Source organism: Pangasianodon hypophthalmus, chromosome 24 (assembly GCF_027358585.1).
Source record: "Pangasianodon hypophthalmus isolate fPanHyp1 chromosome 24, fPanHyp1.pri, whole genome shotgun sequence".
Taxonomy (NCBI): domain Eukaryota; kingdom Metazoa; phylum Chordata; class Actinopteri; order Siluriformes; family Pangasiidae; genus Pangasianodon; species Pangasianodon hypophthalmus.
Genome location: NC_069733.1, coordinates 4034043 through 4054444, shown reverse-complemented (window position 1 = coordinate 4054444; position 20402 = coordinate 4034043). Strand labels below are relative to the sequence as shown.

Genomic DNA, 20402 nt, shown 5'->3' with positions numbered 1-20402 from the left:
GCTCGATGGTTGCATAATTAGCTGCCGTCACTGTCACTTGCTTATAACTTGTTGGATTGGGGAACTGCAGCTGAAACTGACTCTCTTTAAACTGACTCCTGTTTGCTCGTACGCTGTTTGCGTCACAGTTTGAAACCTCAGCTTGGTCTGACACTGAGGCAACTTCCTGCACTTGAATTAAACGGTGAGAAGTTTTTGAAGCGGTACAAGCCATTTGAGTCGGAAAGGGCTGCCAACCCAACATCAGGTATTTATGCTCAGTACGTGTATATAGACTTACTTTTATGTTCTATTATGTAATCTGTAATTGGTACCTGTAATTGATTTGACAATGATTTGATGTATGGAAGAGATTCATATGGTTAAAGTTGAAAAAAGTACTTGGGAAGGAGGTAAGATATCGTTCTAGCAGGCAGGAACTTTGTAATAAATACTAACGCTGTGACATTTTTCTAAATTTTTGTCTGAAGGCATATTCATAGTTTGAAACAGGATAATTGAGTGATGTACATGATAGACTCATCAAAAAGGTAGTCTGTAATAGGCTAATAACACGTGGTGTGCACAACAACAGAAATTCTACTTTACATGAGCCAAACATTGTGGTTAAAATCCACAGCGCAAAAAAACAACAGGTTTTTTTTTTATTAAAATGTCAGTTTTGAAGATATAACCTGGCAGAAATGTCAGGATCAGTGTGTGTATCTTATGAACTCACTTTCCAAGTTGTGCTTTTTCTTTTGCTCTACAGCTAATAGCCATGACTAACAAGCTCGACTTGAGGTCATTTCTTTTTCTGCTGGTTGTGAGCAGCTTGGTCTCAGGCAGACATTTACTTGGTGTAGAAGAGAATAATCCACAAAATACAACAGTCTTCAACTACACACAACATAACAATGAAACTGAACTTCAGCCCACCAGTGGACCTCCACAGACCACAGATATTAGGGAAGAACGGTCTACTGCAGCTCCCACACCTGGCCAGAAGACTTCAGAAATGGCCCATAGCCAACTGCCACAGGGAAATGGAACTTCTGGAAACCTAGAAGGAACTGAAACGAACAGCACTAAACACCAGTCACCAGGTAACGAAAGTTTGGCAAGCACTGAAAGTCCTCCGCAAACCCCATTTCCTGAGAAAAATGGCAGTTCAGACCCCACAATGCCAACCTCTGCTCCCACATTTTCTGCCTCAGTGGGACATAGAAAAGAAGCGAATGCCACAAATTCTGTCCCTACAGTGGTGACGACGCCTCATATGGGCACAGATGGATCTTCCAATTTGACAACAACAGTCAAGCCAATGGTTCAATCAACCACAAAAATAAGTACCACTCGGAATCACACGCCAACTAAGCCACATAGTACCCAAAAACCAGACGAATCAACCACCAAAGTTTGTCCTACAGCCGAAGCAAAAGGGGACAGTCTTGTGGGTCGGTGTCTCATTGTCATCGCCAGTTTGGCTGCTCTGGCGACCATCTTCATCATGACCACCATCGTCTTGGCCACAAAGTTGGCAGGCATCAGACACAGGCACAGGGCGAGTCTGCTTCACGAGACGGAGATGATCTGTATATCTGCCCTCATGAATGATTCTGATCATCCCATCCCCAAACCGAAGCACCCTAAAAGCAACGGTGCGCTGATCCCTATCACTGAGGATGAAGACGGTGATGACCTCACCCTCAACAGCTTCCTGCATGATACGGAAGGTGTGGCATAGATATCACTCAAATCTTAAACCTGACAGAAAAACAAAACAACAAAGTGTTTGCATTGAGGATGAAGATGGAGTTGATCTCACCCCCTCAATCCTTCCTTCCTGATCTGAGGTGTGTGTGTGTGTGTGGTGAAGACATTACCACTGGCTCTTTGTTTTAATCCATGTTTTTTTGAATGCTTTTGAATGTTACTGTTAAACAAGACTGGAGAACTTTGTAACCCTGATAGTTTCTCAGAAAACTAGAGACTCTCATAGCTTGAATCATTTCTAGAATTCTCAGTCTACAGAACAAACTGGGGGAAATGCCCGCACTTGGTCTATGCCAAATCTGTCGTATACTGATGCATAAATAGAGATTAGCTTCCCCTGGAGGCCTAATCGAAGCTGGTTGTCGGCACCGATGATAACATTTGTTTTTGTATTGGTGTTGCATAGGAAGAGCGTGAAATTTTTAGACTGACAAGAGGAAGAGGAAGTGCGTTTTTAAATATAGTTGTGCGTCTATGTGTGATGGAAGATCTGCCTAGCGACTGCAACTTTGAACTGTGGCCTTCTTTCAAGCCAAACTGCATCAGCATATCTTAATTCTGAAGCACTGCATGGTACTTCAACATATTCATGAGTTCATAAGTACTCATACCCATCCCATATACCCATATTTATACATGTAGATAAAATGAACTGCTTTACACATGTTCTTTTATAGTCCAGTTTATAAGGAAGCTCCTACTCAATGACTGTACATAATAGACTGAAATATCATTTACCGTCATTCGTATGTTGTAACCCATTATTTTTTTAATCACAAGTTGACTCATGTATTTTGTACAGTTGTGTTCCTGTTTCCAGTCGCCTCTTTCATGATTCATAAGTTCCATACAGCATGTCAGGTGCTGGTTTGTTATGTGCAAACGACAGCTTTCTGAGATCTCTCTTAGCGGTGTGCATCAGGACAAGGATCACGTTGAACTCAACAGAAAAGTCGCACAAGCACGTGGTCAGAGATTGTGCTCGGAGATTAAGCTCAGGGAACAGAAAAGAAGAAGAACTACCATTCATTAGCATGTGGTGTTCTGCAATGCTATATAATGCATAATTTGCCATGTTCATTCATCTTCAGTAACTGCTTTATCGTGGTTAGCATTGTTTTATGGTTTAAATGATTGTTTTATATTTTGGGAAATAGAACTAACTTGCCAGGACCTGCAGGACTGGGCGTTAAAATGGTCCGAATTTCTTCAGGAACCAACTAAAGTGGGATAAATGAAACAGCCCCATGCATACCTCTAGTGTTTATTATAAAACAGTCAAGTAGAGCTGAGATAGTAACAGGAGCAGGCACTAAGGAGACCTTGTTAATACAATAAGCAATTTTTTTTTTTCCTTTGGACCCAAAACTCAAGAACAAGTACTTTAGGCTGCATCTTTGCACCATCAGCCTCATTTCATAGAATGTATCGAATAACAGCCGCTCTTAATTTCTACATTCATTTCCTTTTAATAAGCGCTTTTTCCTGATCCACCGGTCCATCGCAGGATGTTTCTCACACACTCATTCACACTTGAGGGCAATTTAAAGTAGCCAATCCATCTACTGGCATGTTTATGGGAGGTTGGAGGAAACCCACACGGACACGGGGAGAACAAAACAAAACTACACACACACACACACACACACACACACACACACACACACACACAGTAACCAGAGCTCAGGATCGAACCAGACACCCTGGAGCTGTGAGATGGTTTCTTATTTATTGCTATATCTACAGTATATTTGTTAATATTCTCCTGAGTTATTTTAAAGTCTATTTAAACATGACATCCTTTGGCACTTTTAAAAGTTGTGTGTTTTTTGTACAGGCCACAGAAGTCCAGTACAGTCAGTCGTCTTACTGCAACCGTAGTGCACAAAATACTGGATTTAAATGGACTTTAACAGTATGTGACTTTTTTGGTGTACAGGTATTAGGTTCTAGTATTAAATCTATCCCGTTAAAGTGGCCTCTGTGTGAATAGCGAGTAAATTTTTTTTTAGTTCTTTATACGTACTGAATGTTCGGAATGTATGGTTGTAAATGTTGTAACTGTACTGAATGTTCGATTATCTTGTATGGTAAAAACCATCAAGCATAAATTAAAGTTTCAGCCTTTTTACAGACAACACAAAGTCTTTTATTTTGTATTTATTTATTTATTTATTTATTTTTGTGGAATCCAATTCAGCACATGAGATTTTGAGTTTCAAAAGTATCTAAAAGGACGTGAGTTCAAATCGCTTTTGGGTCCCTGATTAAAACCATCACGAACATTTAATTGTTCATCTGCCAGATAAATGGATATAATTTAAAAACAGATGTGTACAGGAAATCTAATGATTTAAAAATAGATTTGTGTGATGTACAGGTAACTTCAGTCCTCTGTGCATTTATATATACAGTAGTATACAGTAGCCTGTAAGCTGTACAGTAGGCCTGAAGATGGGAGGTTTATTTTAAAACTTGTGCATACACGAACTGTGTGTGTGTGTGTGTGTGTGTGTGTGTGGCCAAGAGGCTGTAATCACAAAGGCCTGATGAGAGAGAGCAGAAACCAGGTTCAGAAATAAGAGCTACACCCAGCGCCCACAGAGCCTCACCCATGGGAGGTGCGCACCACGTCGGACTTCAAACTGAGCCTTCAGCAAATGGCCTAACACATTGAAAATACTTTTTTAAAAATAATAATAATAATAATAATAATAATAATAATAATTGCTCAATATTACAGTTCAGCTAGGAGATGTATGGAATTTTATATAGTGCATGTGCTGAACGCTATGAGCAGACCAGGCAATGAGATATACATACACAAAGTACGTATTTATGCAAATACATTTGAGTTATTTGAGATGTTAGTGTGCATCTTGCAGGAAGTTAAGTTATAAACTGCCGAGTTATTAAAAGTGAATCAAGCGTATAATGCACAAGTTATATAAGTAATTAATCACTAATTTAGAGTATAAGTGCCGTGTTCAAGAACATGAATAAGAGTTTGTTGTGCATTTAGTTAACTAGAACTTTAGTGTGCATTCAGTAAGATAAATAATTACTACATGTATTGATTGATTTCTACAACAGCAGCTCTGTGCTCATTCTAATACGTTATCGTTTCTATAGTAACAGCTAATCACTGGGACTTGATGGTGGATGCTCCACTTAAACAGGTTAAAATGTATTTTTGGATGCAGTCTGCAGTATTAGAGGGAAAGCTTTAACTTTAAGCTTCTAAGTAAGTCCACTTACAGGACGTAAAGGATCTTCTGCTAATGTCTTGGTGCCAGATACCACAGCACACCTTCAGAGGTCTTGTGGAGTCCACGCCTTGACATGTCAGAGCTGTTTTGGCGGCACAAAGGGGAGCTACACAATATTAGGCAGGTGGTTTTAATGTTATGGCTGATCAGTGTGTGTGTGTGTGTGTGTGTGTGTGTGTGTGTGTGTGTGTGTGTGTGTGTGTGTGAACTCATCTATGAATTTGCACACTATCATTAGTGGACCTTGTCCGTAAGGAACAAAACCAACCCACCATACCATCTTTCCAGAGAGAGGAGGAGGAGAGTGGAGGGAAGGAGGGAGGGAGATGTTCACCACACAAATGAAAATGTGGGTTTTTTTTCTTTCTAAATAATCTTTTTTTTTTTGGGGAAACCTACACATAGGCACAAGCTGCTGTGCCACTCTCAGTGCAGCACAGAGGCAGCCGGTCTTCCTCACTTTCTTTCTTTCTTTCTTTCTATCTTCCTTTCTCTTTATTGCCTTGTGTACTGGAGTGAGTGTTGGGAACTCTGATATCCACAGAGAGAACATCTGCACATCAGTAAGTGTTTTTTTTCCTCTTCAGATGAATGCCATTTGGTTTTATTTAACCTTTTCTCTAAAGAGTGCAATAAAAAAAAATATCATTTCAGATCATTACAGAGTTTATTTGCAGTAAAACTATTGGAATCTGCTTATAACTTTAACTGCTTTAAAGCCCAGATTTTATTGTGGATCAGCAGCAAAAGTGCAAAGGCTTTTTTACACTTAGTTTATTTTAACTTATTAATTTCCACCCATACACTAAATACAAATTGAGCATATTCCCAGCACTGTTATATTCTTCCAGTTCCTATGTTTCAATAATTTATATTTTGCGTTGTAGCTGTTATTCTGGGTTAAACGACTTGTAAAAACAATACCTGGGTCTTCTGGGTTAAATACGTGTGTAGAACAAAAGCATCTGTTGGGTTAACTTCCGTAAAGCTACATCTGACCTTGTTTAAGGAACAATAATCATAATGTCTGTAAAAGCCTAATCCACCTATTTTAACTCACAAAGCAAACTATATATCTAATGGACGCTTTTCCTCAGTTAACTCGCTTCTGAAATCACATTTATTCTATAAATACATTATAATTCTCCTGGAAAGTATTGTTCACATAGAACGTTTCTTTTAGATGAGCTATAATTCATATTATACAGTTTTAACTCTCTTGTTGAGCAATACATTTGTCCTGGATTACTTTCTTCTCTCAGGTTCTCTTAGGTAGAGCGAGAAATCTGAGTTAACGCGTTTGGAGAACCATAGCATTGTTGACTCAAATGTCAAATACTTACTTGTAGAATTACAATTCTGAATTTATCTTATTTGTAGAACGATGTCGAATGATATTTTACCTCGGTTAACTCGCCAGTAGGATGATAATTCTCATGAGTTAACTTGAGAGATTTTTACCTTGTAGAATTATAGAATTATAGAGTTAACTTATAGACTAGAATTATAACTTTCCAGGGTTAACTCAGTTGTAGAATAATCTTTTACTTAGGTGAACTCTCTTGTTGAACAATAATTCTCTGGATTTAACTCACCTGTAGAACTTATTCTTGTGAAATATTGATTCTTCTAGGTTAAGACACCTGGAGAATGATCATTCTCTTGGGTTAAATCACTTGCAAAGAGATTTTACAAAGGAAATTTCTGGCCAAAACACAAACGAAATTGAAATCTGTCTGTACTAGTCTTTTTTAAATGACCTATTTTAAATAACCTACTCAATTACATGTTATGGCAAAGATTTTTATAGGAATACTATTTCCTATGCCATGCTAGTTTTTTCCCCCCCACAATTTCTACACCCATGCATTTCATCTTGCGCTTTGAAGAAGAGTAGGCCTTCATCTCCTTTCTAAACTACGCTGCATGCCCCACACTCCGATCGGACTGGAATGACAGAGCTGAAAATTTCAGCATGTAATTTAGCTCGGTTCTTTCCTCCGGTTTTGGACTGCGCTGCATTCAACATGCAGGAGACACCCACACATTAGATCCAGGAACTCACAGCAAACCTCTCATTAGGATCTGGTTTACATCTTACATGGTCTTTATGGCTAATTATTGGACAAGAAATCTAGGTAGATTTATAAGTATATTTATCTATATGGTCTCAGTAAAGAACCATAATTGTTTTATTCATGTATTATAGTCTGAATGTCTAAACCACACTAAATATGTGGACGGAATTGAAATATGGTTTGACCTGAATAGTTATGCTTCCTCTTTTCAGCAAGCCCGAAACTGCACTTCTATTGTACCTCCGATCTTCTTGTTATTGCTCAGATAATGTCACTAATGCATGCACTGTATCAGTATGCACATGTTAAGCATATACAGAAAGCATGGACTGGGATTTCTGGCATTTGATCTTCACAAACATACAATACAGCAGCTGCGCTTAGCTTTTTACAGTGCACTGTGGTTGGACTGGAGCTTGGTTTGGAGAGCTGAAATAGTTCCTCTGGTCTGGTTTATTGCAACTGAACTAAAATAGCAAGAAAATACATGCTGAAGACAAAAGTCTCCCACACTGTCTTCTCTCTCTCTCTCTCTCTCTCTCTCTCTCTTTCTCTCTCTCTTTGTCCAGCTGTCTCACTATCTGTCTGAAAAACAATTGAGGACAAAGAAAAGAGAAAGAAATCACTCAAACTTTCCAGACCCCACGCATTACATTTTTTTTTTAAACTTCCTACAGTTTTAGAAGAATTTTGCCTGCACAGTTTAGAGCAAACAAGTCGTTTTATATAAAAGTGTATAAAATGTCTTGTTTTTCCCCCCCCTGAGAACTGTGTACTACTCTGCACAATCTACTACAGATAAATCTATCCGTTTATCTGTCTGTCTGTAGGTCTCACTCTGTTTTGTGTGATGAGTGGGTGGTAGCAGTTGGAGGGGAAAAAATTACAAACCAGGCCTTGACTTGCTCCATCTCCACCCCATATAAGTAATGGTCTGCAATAACTAAAATAGATTTAACACAGAGCGATGAGGAAAAAACACTGTGCATGTTTTAGCGGATGTGCCTTTTAGCGGATAGATTTTATCTCCTTTATATTTTTTTCCATTAATATGAAACTTTATATAAATAATTCATTTACAGTGGCTTGAATAAATATTCACCCCTTTGCACTTTCTTACATTTTGTAGTTTTACAACCCAATGAATTTAAAAAATAATAATAATATTGAAGAGCAGGAAAAATTAATATAATTTGCAAAATTATTTACAATTTTTTTTAAATGTAAAAGTTGTAAATGCATAAGTGTTCACTCTCATTGCAGTGAAACTGCTAAATTAGTTGAATAGAGTCCACCTGTGTGCAATTAAAATGTCACATGATCTCAATCTAATCCATTTATTCCTGGAAGGCCCCAGAGGCAAACAGCATCATGAAGAACAAGGAGCTATCAAAACATGTCTGGGACAAAGTGCTGGTACAGTATCAGTATCCCAACATTTGAACATCCTATAGAGTACAATCAAATGGATTATTAAAATTGGAAAGAATACGGCCATGACTCTGCATTGAGTAGGTTGTCTTGTCTTGGTGAGGAGGGCATTAGTCAGAGGAGCAACCTAGAGTTCATGGTTAACTCTGGAGGAACTGGAGAGATCCATAGCCCATGTGGGAGAAGCTTTTCACAGGACAACCATAGCCCAGAATGGTGAGATGAAAGCCATTACTGAAGAAGCCAGTATGAAGTCCCAGTTGGAGTTTGCCAAAAAGCAGGTTGGAGACTCAGTAAATGTGTGGGGAAAAGGTTCTCTGGTCTTTTTGGCCTATGTTTTGCAGAAACCCAACACTGCTCATCACCCTGAGGATACCATACCCACAGTGAAGCATGGTGGTGGTAGCATCGTGTTGTGGGGAATGCTGTTCAGGATGAGGGGCTGGAAAACTGGTCAGGGTTGAGGGGAAAAATGGATGGAGCCAAATACAGGGCAATCCTACTAGAAAACCTGTTCCAGTCTGTAAAAGACTTGAGACTGAGGTGGTGGTTCACCTTCCAACAGGACAAAGAACTTAAACATACCAGTGCTAAACTGGAGAATGGCCCAGTCAAAAGCCCAGACCTCAATTTGATTGAGAATCTGTTGCAAGTCTTGAAAATTGCCATTCATTCACAATTTTTATCCAATCTGACAGAGCTTTTGGCAATTTTGCCAAGAAGATTGGGCAAGTATATCAAGATCCAGATGTGCAAAGCTGATAGCGATACATCCCAGAAGACAGCTGTAAATGCAGCCAAAGGTGGTTCTACTTATGTAACCATCAAATGCCTGGTTTTTTTTCTTGTTTATTTAACCTTTGTGCCACAATACAATTTTTGCACCTTAAAATGTTAGACATATTGTGTGAATCAAATGTAAAAGAAAATAATCCCAATTAAGTGCATTTCATTTCCAGGTTGTAACACTACAAAATGTAGGAATGTTCAATGGGGTGAATACTAATACAACGAACACTGGTTGCCTTATATAATCAAAATAATTTTTTCGTGTTGAGCCCATGTGCTGTTGGGATGTTACTCTCAGAACCAGATAAACAGATTTTAGATGATTCTTTATCCTTCCTGTGACTCAGAGGAAAATGTGTTAAGTGGTTAAGATCATTATCTAGCTTATATATGGGAGATACCAATAATTAGGAAACATGGCCTACAAAAAGGCTTTAAGACATGCAATGGGATTTTGAATTTATAAAGTGAGTTTTGTAATGCTCTTTTGTTTATACATCTATGTTAAAATTAAAACAGCTCACTCATTCACTCATTCACGCTCACTCGCTCCAAGCGCTTTATCCTTAGCAGGGTTGCGGTGGATCCGGAGTCTATCCCAGATCAACAAGGATTTCTTGACTTGTGCTTATTTAAAATTTCACACACAAATGAAGTAACTCGATCAGATTGAGTTCTTTAAACGATGCTTAGTTACTCATAACTTAATTCTGATAAGTAAATATGACATTTAAACACATTTGAGTAGTGACTACACATTTATTTAGTCATTTCCACTGCTGCATGATTACATTTTGAGATATTAGAATTGGAGTAAGTTTACTGCAATTGCTCATAGTTGTTCATATCTGTCTGATAATATTCACTTTTCTGTAATCTAAAGGGCCAAACATTGGTCTACAAAGACAGAGGGGAAGCAGAGAAGCCACAAAGCATTTCTGAACTTCTCGTTTTCAGAGAATGGCAGATATCTTCTAACAAATGATATGTATCTACTGATTTTTGTTCTGAGTCCACTGTTTATGTAGAGTATAACCACGCCCATGTTTAAGGATAGAAATATTTGTCCACGGCCACTAAAGCACATGCTGTTGTCAGCGGTTACAACATAAAATGACGTTATAAATCATGTAGCATCTTTTTTTTTTTTTCAAATGGGGGTGGGGGATGCTTTCTAAACTGATAATGCAATTTTCTAATGTAATATATCCTTATCTTTTTCTTCTTTCAGGTGTAACATTACCATGTCGTCCATATGTCCACGTCTAGCCTTTGTGCTCCTCTTTGCATTTTGGAGCTGGAGCTGCTCTACTATGGCGTTCCCTTTTAACATGTCTGTGGACGGCAGTGGAGATGAACAGGAACTGATTTTCCCAACGTCTCGCACCACCCACTTCCCTCCACCCTCACCCACGCCTATGCTTAGCATCACCACCACCTTCATCCGCATCAAGCACTTCCTGTTTCACGAGGTGGTGGACTTCCTGCGTGAAAATATGCTCCTCATCATTGTGGTGATGTCGCTGCTCATTGTTATCATCTTCATTGCCTGTTGTGCCTCAGCCATGAGCCACAAGCGCAAACTCGAGGCCTACTATCCTCCCAAGAAACATGCACCCAGGAAGTACATGGCTGTACCAAGCAAGGGGGCAGAGCAAAGCATGATGGAGCCCCACAATGCCACCACGAGCTACCTGCGTGCACCGTCTAAAGCTCTAGTGGGTGATAAGGAAGGAAAAGATCCTAGACCAAAACCGAAGGAGGTGCAGAAAGCTGAAGATGTGGAGGAAGTAGAGGTGCAGAAGGAAGAAGAAAAGAAGAAGAAGGAGGAGCCCAAGCCAAGCACATCCACAGCAGGTAATGGCCAGGCACCTGTGTGTACTTGCCACCTGAGGAAAGCAAACCAAGCCTCACATTGAGAAAACAGACGGGTTGTTGAGGAATGCCTCTCTATAAAAAAGGACTTGTGGATTTGGACTCGTTGCTGGGAATAAATGTTCCGATACATCTCTTGTTAATTCATTGGATGGAGATACAGATAAGGGACCTTCTGCTTCTGGGATGTCAGTTATTCGACCTTGTACCAAGCAATTTGTTGAAACTGAAATGGATAAGATCAATCATTTATACACCAACTGACACAATGCTATTCCTCGATTTGAGCAAAAGTGTGGTTACATCCTGTCTATTACTGAAAATGGTCTCTGCTTAATAGTGTAGTCATCATCATGCTAGTGATAATGATTGCTCTCTGGCTTCATCGCATTGAATTCTATGTATTTATCACAACACCCTTTTTCTAAGATACTTGTCAAATACATTGAAATGCGTATTACCAAATAGAGAAAATGGCAATAATGCTTATTTTTAATATTCGGGTCTGGGATAGTCTTAAAATAAACGACCAAGTTTATTCTTTTGGAAATCATTTACTGTCTGAGGTGTTTGTTACCAAAAACTAGGTGGAGTATTAAATAAGGAATAAAACACTTAGGGGTGTGCTGGTATAGGAAAACAATCAACGACAGGGAAGTGTGATACTGTTATCACCTCAAAGTTCTTTTTTTTCTTTGTTTTATTCCTTTTATTACCACAGAATTGTTTTTTTTTTAAATATTAATGAACCACACATTGTACTTTTTATCCATTTCAAATTACATATAATGTTTTGGAACATACATGAAACAACCTCTTTTTTCACTTACGTTGTAGCAACTATAAACCATCGTTTCCTCGGCAGCCTCTCTGTTTTTCTCTCTATTAAAGGTATACGAGACCAAAAAAAAAATGTAGCTTTTCACTTACTGAGAAACCACAAAGCGCAAAATCACCTATCCTAAAGTTTTACCTCTGACTGTTACAAAGTGCTGACACTGGAGACTCCTTCCAAAAATGTTCAATAAAAGTCTCCTTACAGTAAACCTCACCATATCAGTGATCATACATTTTTTTTTGTTAAATAAATGTGTGTTTTTTTTTTAAAAAAAATCTTTTTAGATTATGTGGAGCATCCGCTATAGAAGTCCCTGTGATTGAGTTGCTGCTGTAGAAGCAACAACGTATTTGAAACAGCACATTGATATAAACCTGAGATTTGCAGCTGGCATTACAGTCAGACTTGCTGTTATAGAAAGTTAATCAACATCTTCTGACCAGTCAGATTCAAGAAACAGATTCAACAGTGCTGTGGTATAACTACTCTTAAGCAATGTGTAATTATTTTAAGGCTGATATGCTTCTAAATGTGTGCTTTGCCTTTATAGTTTATATGACTTGAAAAATAAGAACTAGACCTTGATTACACCTTATAATTTACATGAAATCATTACTATGCAAAAAAAATCATTACTATTGGCCAAATCACTATCGTTATGTGGTGCATCTTGTTTTCAGCTGTTGTAAATGCTAAAGGTAAAACCTTAAAGGTGCTGACTTTGGCAGTCTGGAAACGTGCAATTGGACACAATTGCTGGGGATGTGTGTGTATGTGAGTGAGGGTTTTTCTGGTTTAAATGCATCTCAGACCTCAAGGATATAAACCGTCTTGGGTCTGTTTACACTTTCATATTTATGTGGTTAAACCCTATCCGGATATGACCCTAATACCCAAGACACATAATCTCACCAGGTGTAAACAGGGTCATTGTCTTGTTGTTTTTATCAGTGCCTTAATCCTGAATATTTAATGTATTCAAAATTGTATTGTCTTGTTAAGTGGCTTCTGGCAACTGCTTAAGTTATATCTGTTATCTCAGTTATAAGTATACTTTGTACTACATGTTACATTAAATAATTTTGTTGGCTGTGATGCACTTTGGTCTTTATTGTGTAAAAAAACAGCACAAATTACCACTGACCACCAAAAAAATAGCTAACTAAATAAAACACTATATACAATTTAACAGGGCTGGCTGGTATGAATGAGCTATCAGAGCTAAGCCCCCGTCTTTATTGTCGTAAGTACACCGTAAGATAAAATACATAGAATGGTATGAAGAAGAAAGGCTGGGACTGATTTCTTTTGTCATGGATTCAGCCTATCCGTGACAGTTGTCAAGTGATTACACAGAGCGAAACACTCCCAAGATTCGATATCCATTTGGGCTGAGATTTTTCAGCCCACTTCGCTGACACATCCATGACACATCATCCAGCAGTGACTGAAATACAGTTGCGGGTATAATGAATGTAAACAAGGTGGATTTTTTTTTTTTAACCTGAAAATGCCTTTGGAGGAGAAACTAAAAGTAGATACAATATACTAATCACAAATTGTCCAATTATATACAAATTACACAAAAGAACAGACAATAGAACTGTACGATTAGGTTTTTTTTTTGGGTTTTCCAGCTGAACTTTTCTGTGTGCCATGTTTGGTATTCAGAGAAAACATGATATGATCCCAGCAGAACATTACAAATTTGAAACACTTAAATAAAAAATTAGAAATCATGAATTCAGCTGGCTATCTGCCTAAGTGTGTGTATGTGTGGCCAAGAGGCTGTAATCGCAAAGGCCTAATGAGAGTGAGCAGAAATGGTTATTATTATGCCATCAGTGAGACCTTATGCATTGGATTTTAGCTTCCAGTCTAATATAAAAACCAGTCAACAATGCATTTTAACAATAAACAAAAAAACCACAAATAATGTAGTGGAATACATGAGCTTTTGACGTCAACCAGCCGTAGATGTGCAGTTAGGAAAGTCTTGGCACTGATAAGTGTCTCAGCACTGTTCAAACTGTTCTGGCCAAAGCAGTGCTGCAGAAAGGGCCCTATTGTCACACACAGTCTGCTATACAAAATTCAATCAATATTTCAAAAGGCCATTACGAGAGCCGCTGTACCGTGTTGTTCTGAAAATAGGTTCGAGTCAGGTCTCTTAGATTTGGCCTTGAACTGAAAAGAATACACTCTCAGTTTGGCTCTTTCAGTCTCTCAGTCCTCTTTGTTTTGACTGATGGCGGTTTGGGCAAGAACTTAGAATGTGTATATTCTCTCAGGTGGAATATGGCCCCCTTGCTGTCATTTGATGTTTTGCTTTTTAACTTCTGTCGAAGCATGATCAATGTGTCTTTTAAATTTTAAACGCAAAATCCATTCAATCACCTCTTCCGCATAATGCTACACTGATGTAAAGTATAAAAGCAATAAATTAGTAATCGCTGAATAATTTACTCCGTTTACATATGACACGACTACGCTCCCTGTAGATCAGTATCAGAGGAAAATGCAAATGAGGTTTATAAATGAAAACAAAGTCCCCATTTCATTGGCACGAGGTCACATGTTGGCGACTTCTAGAGTAAACCAACGAAAGCGTCGCTGCAACCGGAGCCCCTAAAACAGCCTCAGCCTCCAGCTCAAGTTGCCCTTCTTTTGTACCTTTGGTGCTGAATTATTTTGGGAATCTGCCACCCTTTTGCACCCGCCCATTCCTCAAAGACTTAGCAAGGAGCTTGATCAATTTTTGACCACATATATTAAAGTTACCATATAGCTTAGATATGGTCTTCTTCACAAGACTACCCTAATGACTGACTCAAAGAACAACTGGACTATTGGTGATCCTCAAAGCATGATATAGCCATTTGTTTTGGAGAAAGGTGCAATTCTGAATTTTAAATCCTGTATATGTTGGGCTTTCACAGTGGTAGTAAAATCAGCAGGATGACACAGATCTCACATGGCGAAGAAGACACAAAACAGGTAAGACAACACCTTAAGACTGCCATTAAAGTTTGATGGGCCGTTGCCTGGAATTGTCTGAACACAGAGCAGTGCAGTTTCTGGAAACTTGTTGAAGAGTGAGAGTGATGACTGAGAGATGACTGGTTCCATTAGCAGACTGTGTGTCTCGTCCTGTTGGGGAAACAGGAACCAGGAGAGCATGAGGATGGTGAGTGAGTGGTGAGTAGCTGTGGAAGTGTTACACCTGTATTGGCTGTGTTGAGCATCTGTATTTGATAGGAAATTGGCAAGTTTAATGTAGCTAGGCTGAATCACTGATTTTTGTAAACTGATATGGAATGTCTTATTTTCATACTCCCTGTCACATCTCTCTTGTTCCTACTGTTTTGTTGAGAAACTTTTTGGCAAGTAATATCTCATCTTTTAATTAAAATTCAAGAAATAATTGATCTACCCAATTAAATACTGTTTACAGAGGTGCGAGTAACTGTTTCCTCTCCATTCTGTTTTTCCCTCTTTCCTATCAGTGAGCCATGCGCCTTCGCCTCCCCCTTATTCTTTTGCTCTTGTTCTGCTGTCTTATCACCTCCCTCCCACTCCTATTCTCATGCCCTCCAGGGTGCTGCTGTCCTCGCCCAGGTGTTCTGATCCTGTGTGAGTCACTGGGCCTCCATGTCCTCCCTCGCTCTGTCCCCCTCACCACCTCAGCTTTGTCTGTGGCCCGAAACCACCTGTGCAATGTAGACAATGTTCTGTGGCGGTACTCCAGCCTGCAGGAGTTGAGCCTCAGCCACAACCGGCTGGATCGCTTCCCCCGTGGGCTTCCACCGAGCCTGGAAAGTCTGCAGCTCCAGGAGAACCGCATTACATTCATCACAGCTGGGGATCTAAGAAACCTTGGGAACCTGACACGGTTGGACCTGGAAGACAACCGCATTCGGGCCATCCAGCCTGGGGCACTGCTCAGCCTGGCACGGCTGAGGATGCTGTCTCTGAAGGGGAACCAGTTGTCAAGTCTGCCTTCACACCTTCCAGGTTCACTAACACACCTGGATGTGTCTGCCAACTGCATTTCAACATTGGATTTGCCTTCGCTTGCTGTGTTGGTTAACCTTCAGGTCTTGAAGATCAACAGCAACTGCTTGCGTTCAGTGCCTGATCATGCGTTTGATGGCCTACCCCGTCTCCGCTCTGTGGAGCTGGCTAATAACCTGTGGGTTTGTGAATGTGACATCATGTACCTGTATCGGTGGCTGCTGATGGACAGGTTACGCATGGCATCAGATCTGGTGTGTGCAGCACCATTACACCTGGCACACAAGCTTCTCCTGACCCTCTCTGTTGTGGCTATCTGTCCAAGAATCCTGAAGCCTGGTGAGAGATTAGCACCAGTCAACGCTTCCAAGGTGATGCTGGGGAATTCTTCAAAAGAATCTTCAAATCCTACTTCTGATGTAATCAGAACTGTGAGAACCTCCTGTAGAAGCTCTCTTATGAACTCAAATGGAAAGCTCCCCTCAGCTGTTAACCATACAGCATCTAGGTCTCATCAGGGGTCAAACCAAACCTCTTTGGAGGGGTTAAGCTATGAACAGTGTTTGTTACTAAACTCCACTTACCTTGTCCCTCAGACAACCCAAACACCCCACAGCCCGACAACAGATGAGGATCCTGGTTGTATGAACAACACAACCAACATCCATAATGGTTTCGTGAGCACTTTGGCCCCTATATACTCCACCAGTGAGGCAGGAGTGCAGGTTGAGGCCACTCCTCGAACCTTGACCCAGTCAAATAACCCAGCACTTGTGACACTACTCTCTCTGCTGTGTGTGTTGACAGGACTACTCCTGCTAGCTGTACTCCTGTTGCTGAGGAGCATCTTGTGGCAAACCCAGAGGGTTGCTCCCCTTCAGTCCTCAGTGAGCAGTCAAAGGAACTCTTAATGCTGTCCAGTTGTTGGCAGTTAGTGTCCAGCAAGGTTTTTAACAAAGTGAGACTTCTTGGCTATCGATGCACACTACATCATTAATAAATAGTGTTATGAAGCATAATTAGGATTGTGAAAGGAGGAGAACTCTGAGAATTGGAGTTCTGGGTGTCTTCTGGTTTATGTTAGTCAACATTCCTAGAATTTCAGGAATGGTCTTTCTCCCAAACTTGGATTAATTCTTTAAAAAGGCAATACAGAAGAATATTCCTATTGGACAGTAAGGGGTAGATTATTATGGTAATACTTTACATTAAGGTTCTCTTAACTAACATGATTTTTGCATTAGTTAACATTAACAATGAACTTTAGCACTAATGCACCATATGTAATGTTAACAAGGCAACCAATTTAAGGCGAATTAATTGAAGTTTGTTTTAAAGTTAATGAAATACACTTGCATTCATTAATGTTTATGAAATCCCTGACTAATCAACGTAAATTAGCAACAATTACAATTTCAGCTAGTTCCTAACTGTTGATAATTTATTGCTCTCTGGCCCAAGTGTAAATATTAAAACTTGCTTCAGGCTCAGTTCTGAATTTTGCCAACAACCATCAGCATGTTCATTAAGATGTTATTCATACTGGTCATTGTAGCCTAAACATACTTATTGATGGTATCAATACTGGGTAATGTGTGTGCTGATTATTTGGCTTATCATGTTCATTGTTCATGTAGAATCAGAAAAATAATCAGTGGAATGAAAAACCCTGACTAATATCATTGGTTCAGTTGTGTTACTCTGCTGAAAACAACCCCAGGCAAATGCATGGTTTTACAATTTTATTAAGCTTAAACAGTAGAATACAGCATTAGATTATTTTGATTAGTTGTGCGTGTATGACTGCAGATTGATAACTGCCATTTTTACAGGACATTTAATGTAAACAAATATACAATTTTGACAAACTGACTCCAGGCTTTTTCACTGTGTTAAAAATAAGCAGACATGTACTGTTGTAATGGTCTTTTAGTGCCCGAGATCAGAGATACTAAAAATACTATATACAGGATCAGTGGAGGTGATAAGCTTTTCTAAACATGTGTACTCAAGACTAAATATCTCATATTTCTTGGTTTTGATGAATCCCTGCTGTTTTGCTTCATGGATTAATCTTTGTCTGCAAAAAAAAAAAAAAAAAGACAGACCAAATTCTTCCATCTTTGTGCGTGATTCAGAAAGACATTACGAGAAACCCACCACCCTTTCACACATCACTCCAAACGAAAACAAACAAACAAAAAAAAAAGCCTCCTCTCAACACCTCACAGCAATCATGACAAGGCAAAGACGACATTATCTGAAACCCCTCAGCAGAGGATCTACATATTCAGCAGTAGTATAGGAGGTGTACTACTCAGAGTATCCTTACTGTAATGATGCTACTCTAAGGATATGTTTGGTTTCGGGCAGTCTGTGTTTAAATTCTGCAAAGATGTCAAACCATTTGTTTGCACTGGAGAGAAAAATTTAAAGAGTGTGGTTTAATTTCTAGTCCCCGCCACTTTCTCCTCGTCCTTCTGTTTGAGTCTGTAGTCAGCCAGCGCGGCCTTGATGGCGTCCTCTGCGAGCACTGGAGGAAAATAAACGGCACTGTCAGACAGGGATTGGACAATTCTCCTACAGCGCTTAAGATGAGGTACAAAAATGGGACCCGTGTAATAAGTAATCATTACAGATAAACACAGTTGTGCCACTGCGTGTTGATTGAGGCTTTGCTAAAGCTTACTAGAGCAGTGAAGCTTCACCGGTGGAAGACACAGTTCCTTGGCGATGTCTGTGTTCTTGATTTTCAAAGCTTCATCAATCTAGTGGAGAAAACAGAAGCAAAAAAAAAAAAGAACACATGGCACATGCAGGTGAGCGCAAAATGTTTAATACCCTTTGGACAAAACACACACACACACACACACACACACACACATATATATATATATATATATATATAAAACAGGACATACCGATTTGCCTTTGACCCATTCTGTGGCCAGGGAACTTGAAGCGATGGCTGAGCCGCAACCGAACGTTTTGAATCTGGCATCCACTATCTTTCCGTTCTCATCAACCTCGATCTGTAAACACAAGAGTCACTCCTGGTCACATGCTCACACACATACACACACATACACACACACACACACACACACACACACAAGCAGCAGTGACATGGTCAAATCCAGCTTACCTGCAGCTTCATGACATCCCCGCAGGCTGGTGCTCCCACTAAACCGGTCCCCACATTCTTGGCGTTCTTATCCAAGGAACCAACATTTCTTGGGTTCTCATAGTGATCCACCACCTTCAAAATGTTATCAGGAACGAACAGGTTAATAAACGATGACTTTCATAAACACAACACTGCATGAGGGGGCGCCAAGTGGGTGAAAGTTTGGGCCGAATCCCAAATGGCCCCCTACCGGAGTTGTAGTGCACTAGCTAGGGGAAGAGTTACTTATCATTACTTTACACTCCGTTATAAAGGGACTAATGTGGGATTTGGGATTCAGCCCGAGCGTAATTAACTGACGGAAATGTTTACAGCAAAACTCTTGAAGATAAATTAACTAAAACTTAAATGTAAAGTTTTACAATGTATGTTTGTAGAGTTTGTGACATTGTGTGCTCTTCCTATATTAGCTAACTGTGTGTGTTTTAATGCTAACTAGAGCTAGCTCCGTGAAGTGCTACATAACACTTCAGCTCAGCCTCGGTGTTCGGGCCTAAAAGTTCATTCTGGCTTACAGAAAGCCAGACTTAAAGCAGTTAAACATGAAGTGAAATATTCACTCACTTTTTTATGGTAGCAGCAAACAGCTTTAATCTCCGGCGAAGTCAAGCTTCTGCCGAGAAACGCGAAAGACCCGAAACAGCTCCTGACCGACCTGAGCGCCATGTTAGCCGTGACGTCACCCAGAAGGGGCGGGTCCGTATGTGTTGACCAATAAGCGGTGGATCCCCGCGGCGGGCAGCAGGGGGCGCTGCGGAGAGTCGACACTCAGACTCGGACTCGAGGTGTGTTGAGAATCGATAGAGTCGATTCTCCCGAGTCAGTTGCACAAATACTCAGGTCTTGATTCCCAAACTAAAACATAACACAAGAAGGTCTGGGGGAAAAAAAAAGAAAAGGGTAATAGTGAGCTGCAGTTACTGTACATATTATACTATTACTACTGACAGTAAGACTAAGGGCAGTGGTAGTTCAGTGGTTGGTCTACTGCTCAGAAGGTCATGAGTTCAATCCCCAGCACCACCAAGCTGCTAATGCTGGGCCCTTGAGCAAGGTCCTTAATGCTCAGCTGTATTTTAAAAAAAAAAAGATAAATGTAAGTTGCTCTGGATAAGGGCATCTGCCAAATGCTGTAAATGTAAATAACAAGAATAATAATGATCTTT

The 20402-nt window shown here is 39.8% G+C and overlaps 4 protein-coding genes across 6 annotated transcripts; 3 read left to right on the top strand and 1 right to left on the bottom strand.

Moving 5' to 3' along the window:
• The first annotated feature begins 81 nt into the window (after positions 1-81).
• selplg (selectin P ligand) lies at positions 82-3899 on the top strand. Of its 2 annotated transcripts, none has more exons than XM_026939660.3 (2): positions 82-247; positions 752-3899. In XM_026939660.3, the coding sequence occupies exon 2, from the start codon at positions 761-763 to the stop codon at positions 1724-1726; it is 966 nt and encodes a 321-aa protein (XP_026795461.3). In that variant the 5' UTR covers positions 82-247; positions 752-760; the 3' UTR covers positions 1727-3899. The 2 variants fall into 2 exon arrangements, with proteins under 2 accessions (XP_026795461.3, XP_026795462.3); XM_026939661.3 differs by having other exon boundaries at positions 82-260.
• A 1491-nt stretch (positions 3900-5390) lies between these two features.
• On the top strand, positions 5391-11329 carry tmem119a (transmembrane protein 119a). 2 transcript variants are annotated; one of them, XM_026940103.3, is made up of 2 exons: positions 5391-5587; positions 10554-11329. In XM_026940103.3, the coding sequence occupies exon 2, from the start codon at positions 10567-10569 to the stop codon at positions 11239-11241; it is 675 nt and encodes a 224-aa protein (XP_026795904.3). In that variant the 5' UTR covers positions 5391-5587; positions 10554-10566; the 3' UTR covers positions 11242-11329. The 2 variants fall into 2 exon arrangements, with proteins under 2 accessions (XP_026795904.3, XP_026795903.3); XM_026940102.3 differs by lacking the exon at positions 5391-5587 and adding an exon at positions 8431-8518.
• Positions 11330-14993: 3664 nt separating this feature from the next.
• LOC128317351 (leucine-rich repeat and transmembrane domain-containing protein 1) lies at positions 14994-18305 on the top strand. The gene is made up of 3 exons (XM_053229250.1): positions 14994-15032; positions 15201-15222; positions 15633-18305. The coding sequence occupies exons 1-3, from the start codon at positions 14994-14996 to the stop codon at positions 16958-16960; spliced, it is 1389 nt and encodes a 462-aa protein (XP_053085225.1). The 3' UTR covers positions 16961-18305.
• iscu (iron-sulfur cluster assembly enzyme) lies at positions 17777-19954 on the bottom strand. Its single transcript, XM_026939615.3, has 5 exons — positions 19801-19954; positions 19195-19308; positions 18971-19081; positions 18739-18817; positions 17777-18582 (listed from the first exon to the last, which is right to left on the bottom strand). The coding sequence occupies exons 1-5, from the start codon at positions 19900-19902 to the stop codon at positions 18494-18496; spliced, it is 495 nt and encodes a 164-aa protein (XP_026795416.1). The 5' UTR covers positions 19903-19954; the 3' UTR covers positions 17777-18493.
• Positions 19955-20402: the final 448 nt, after the last annotated feature.

Bases quoted from the DNA above. Each gene is read 5' to 3' on its own strand.
- selplg (XM_026939660.3), top strand. From the start codon at position 761: ATGACTAACAAGCTCGACTTGAGGTCATTTCTTTTTCTGCTGGTTGTG.
- tmem119a (XM_026940102.3), top strand. From the start codon at position 8,499: ATGTCTGGGACAAAGTGCTG. The intron at 8,519-10,553 runs GTACAGTATCAG...TTCTTCTTTCAG, and splicing joins ATGTCTGGGACAAAGTGCTG to GTGTAACATTACCATGTCGT.
- LOC128317351 (XM_053229250.1), top strand. From the start codon at position 14,994: ATGACACAGATCTCACATGGCGAAGAAGACACAAAACAG. The intron at 15,033-15,200 runs GTAAGACAACAC...TTGGGGAAACAG, and splicing joins GCGAAGAAGACACAAAACAG to GAACCAGGAGAGCATGAGGA. The intron at 15,223-15,632 runs GTGAGTGAGTGG...CATGCCCTCCAG, and splicing joins ACCAGGAGAGCATGAGGATG to GGTGCTGCTGTCCTCGCCCA.
- iscu (XM_026939615.3), bottom strand. From the start codon at position 19,902: ATGGCGCTCAGGTCGGTCAGGAGCTGTTTCGGGTCTTTCGCGTTTCTC. The intron at 19,082-19,194 runs GTAAGCTGGATT...TTGTGTTTACAG, and splicing joins GGGATGTCATGAAGCTGCAG to ATCGAGGTTGATGAGAACGG. The intron at 18,818-18,970 runs GTATGTCCTGTT...TTTCTCCACTAG, and splicing joins AATGGGTCAAAGGCAAATCG to ATTGATGAAGCTTTGAAAAT.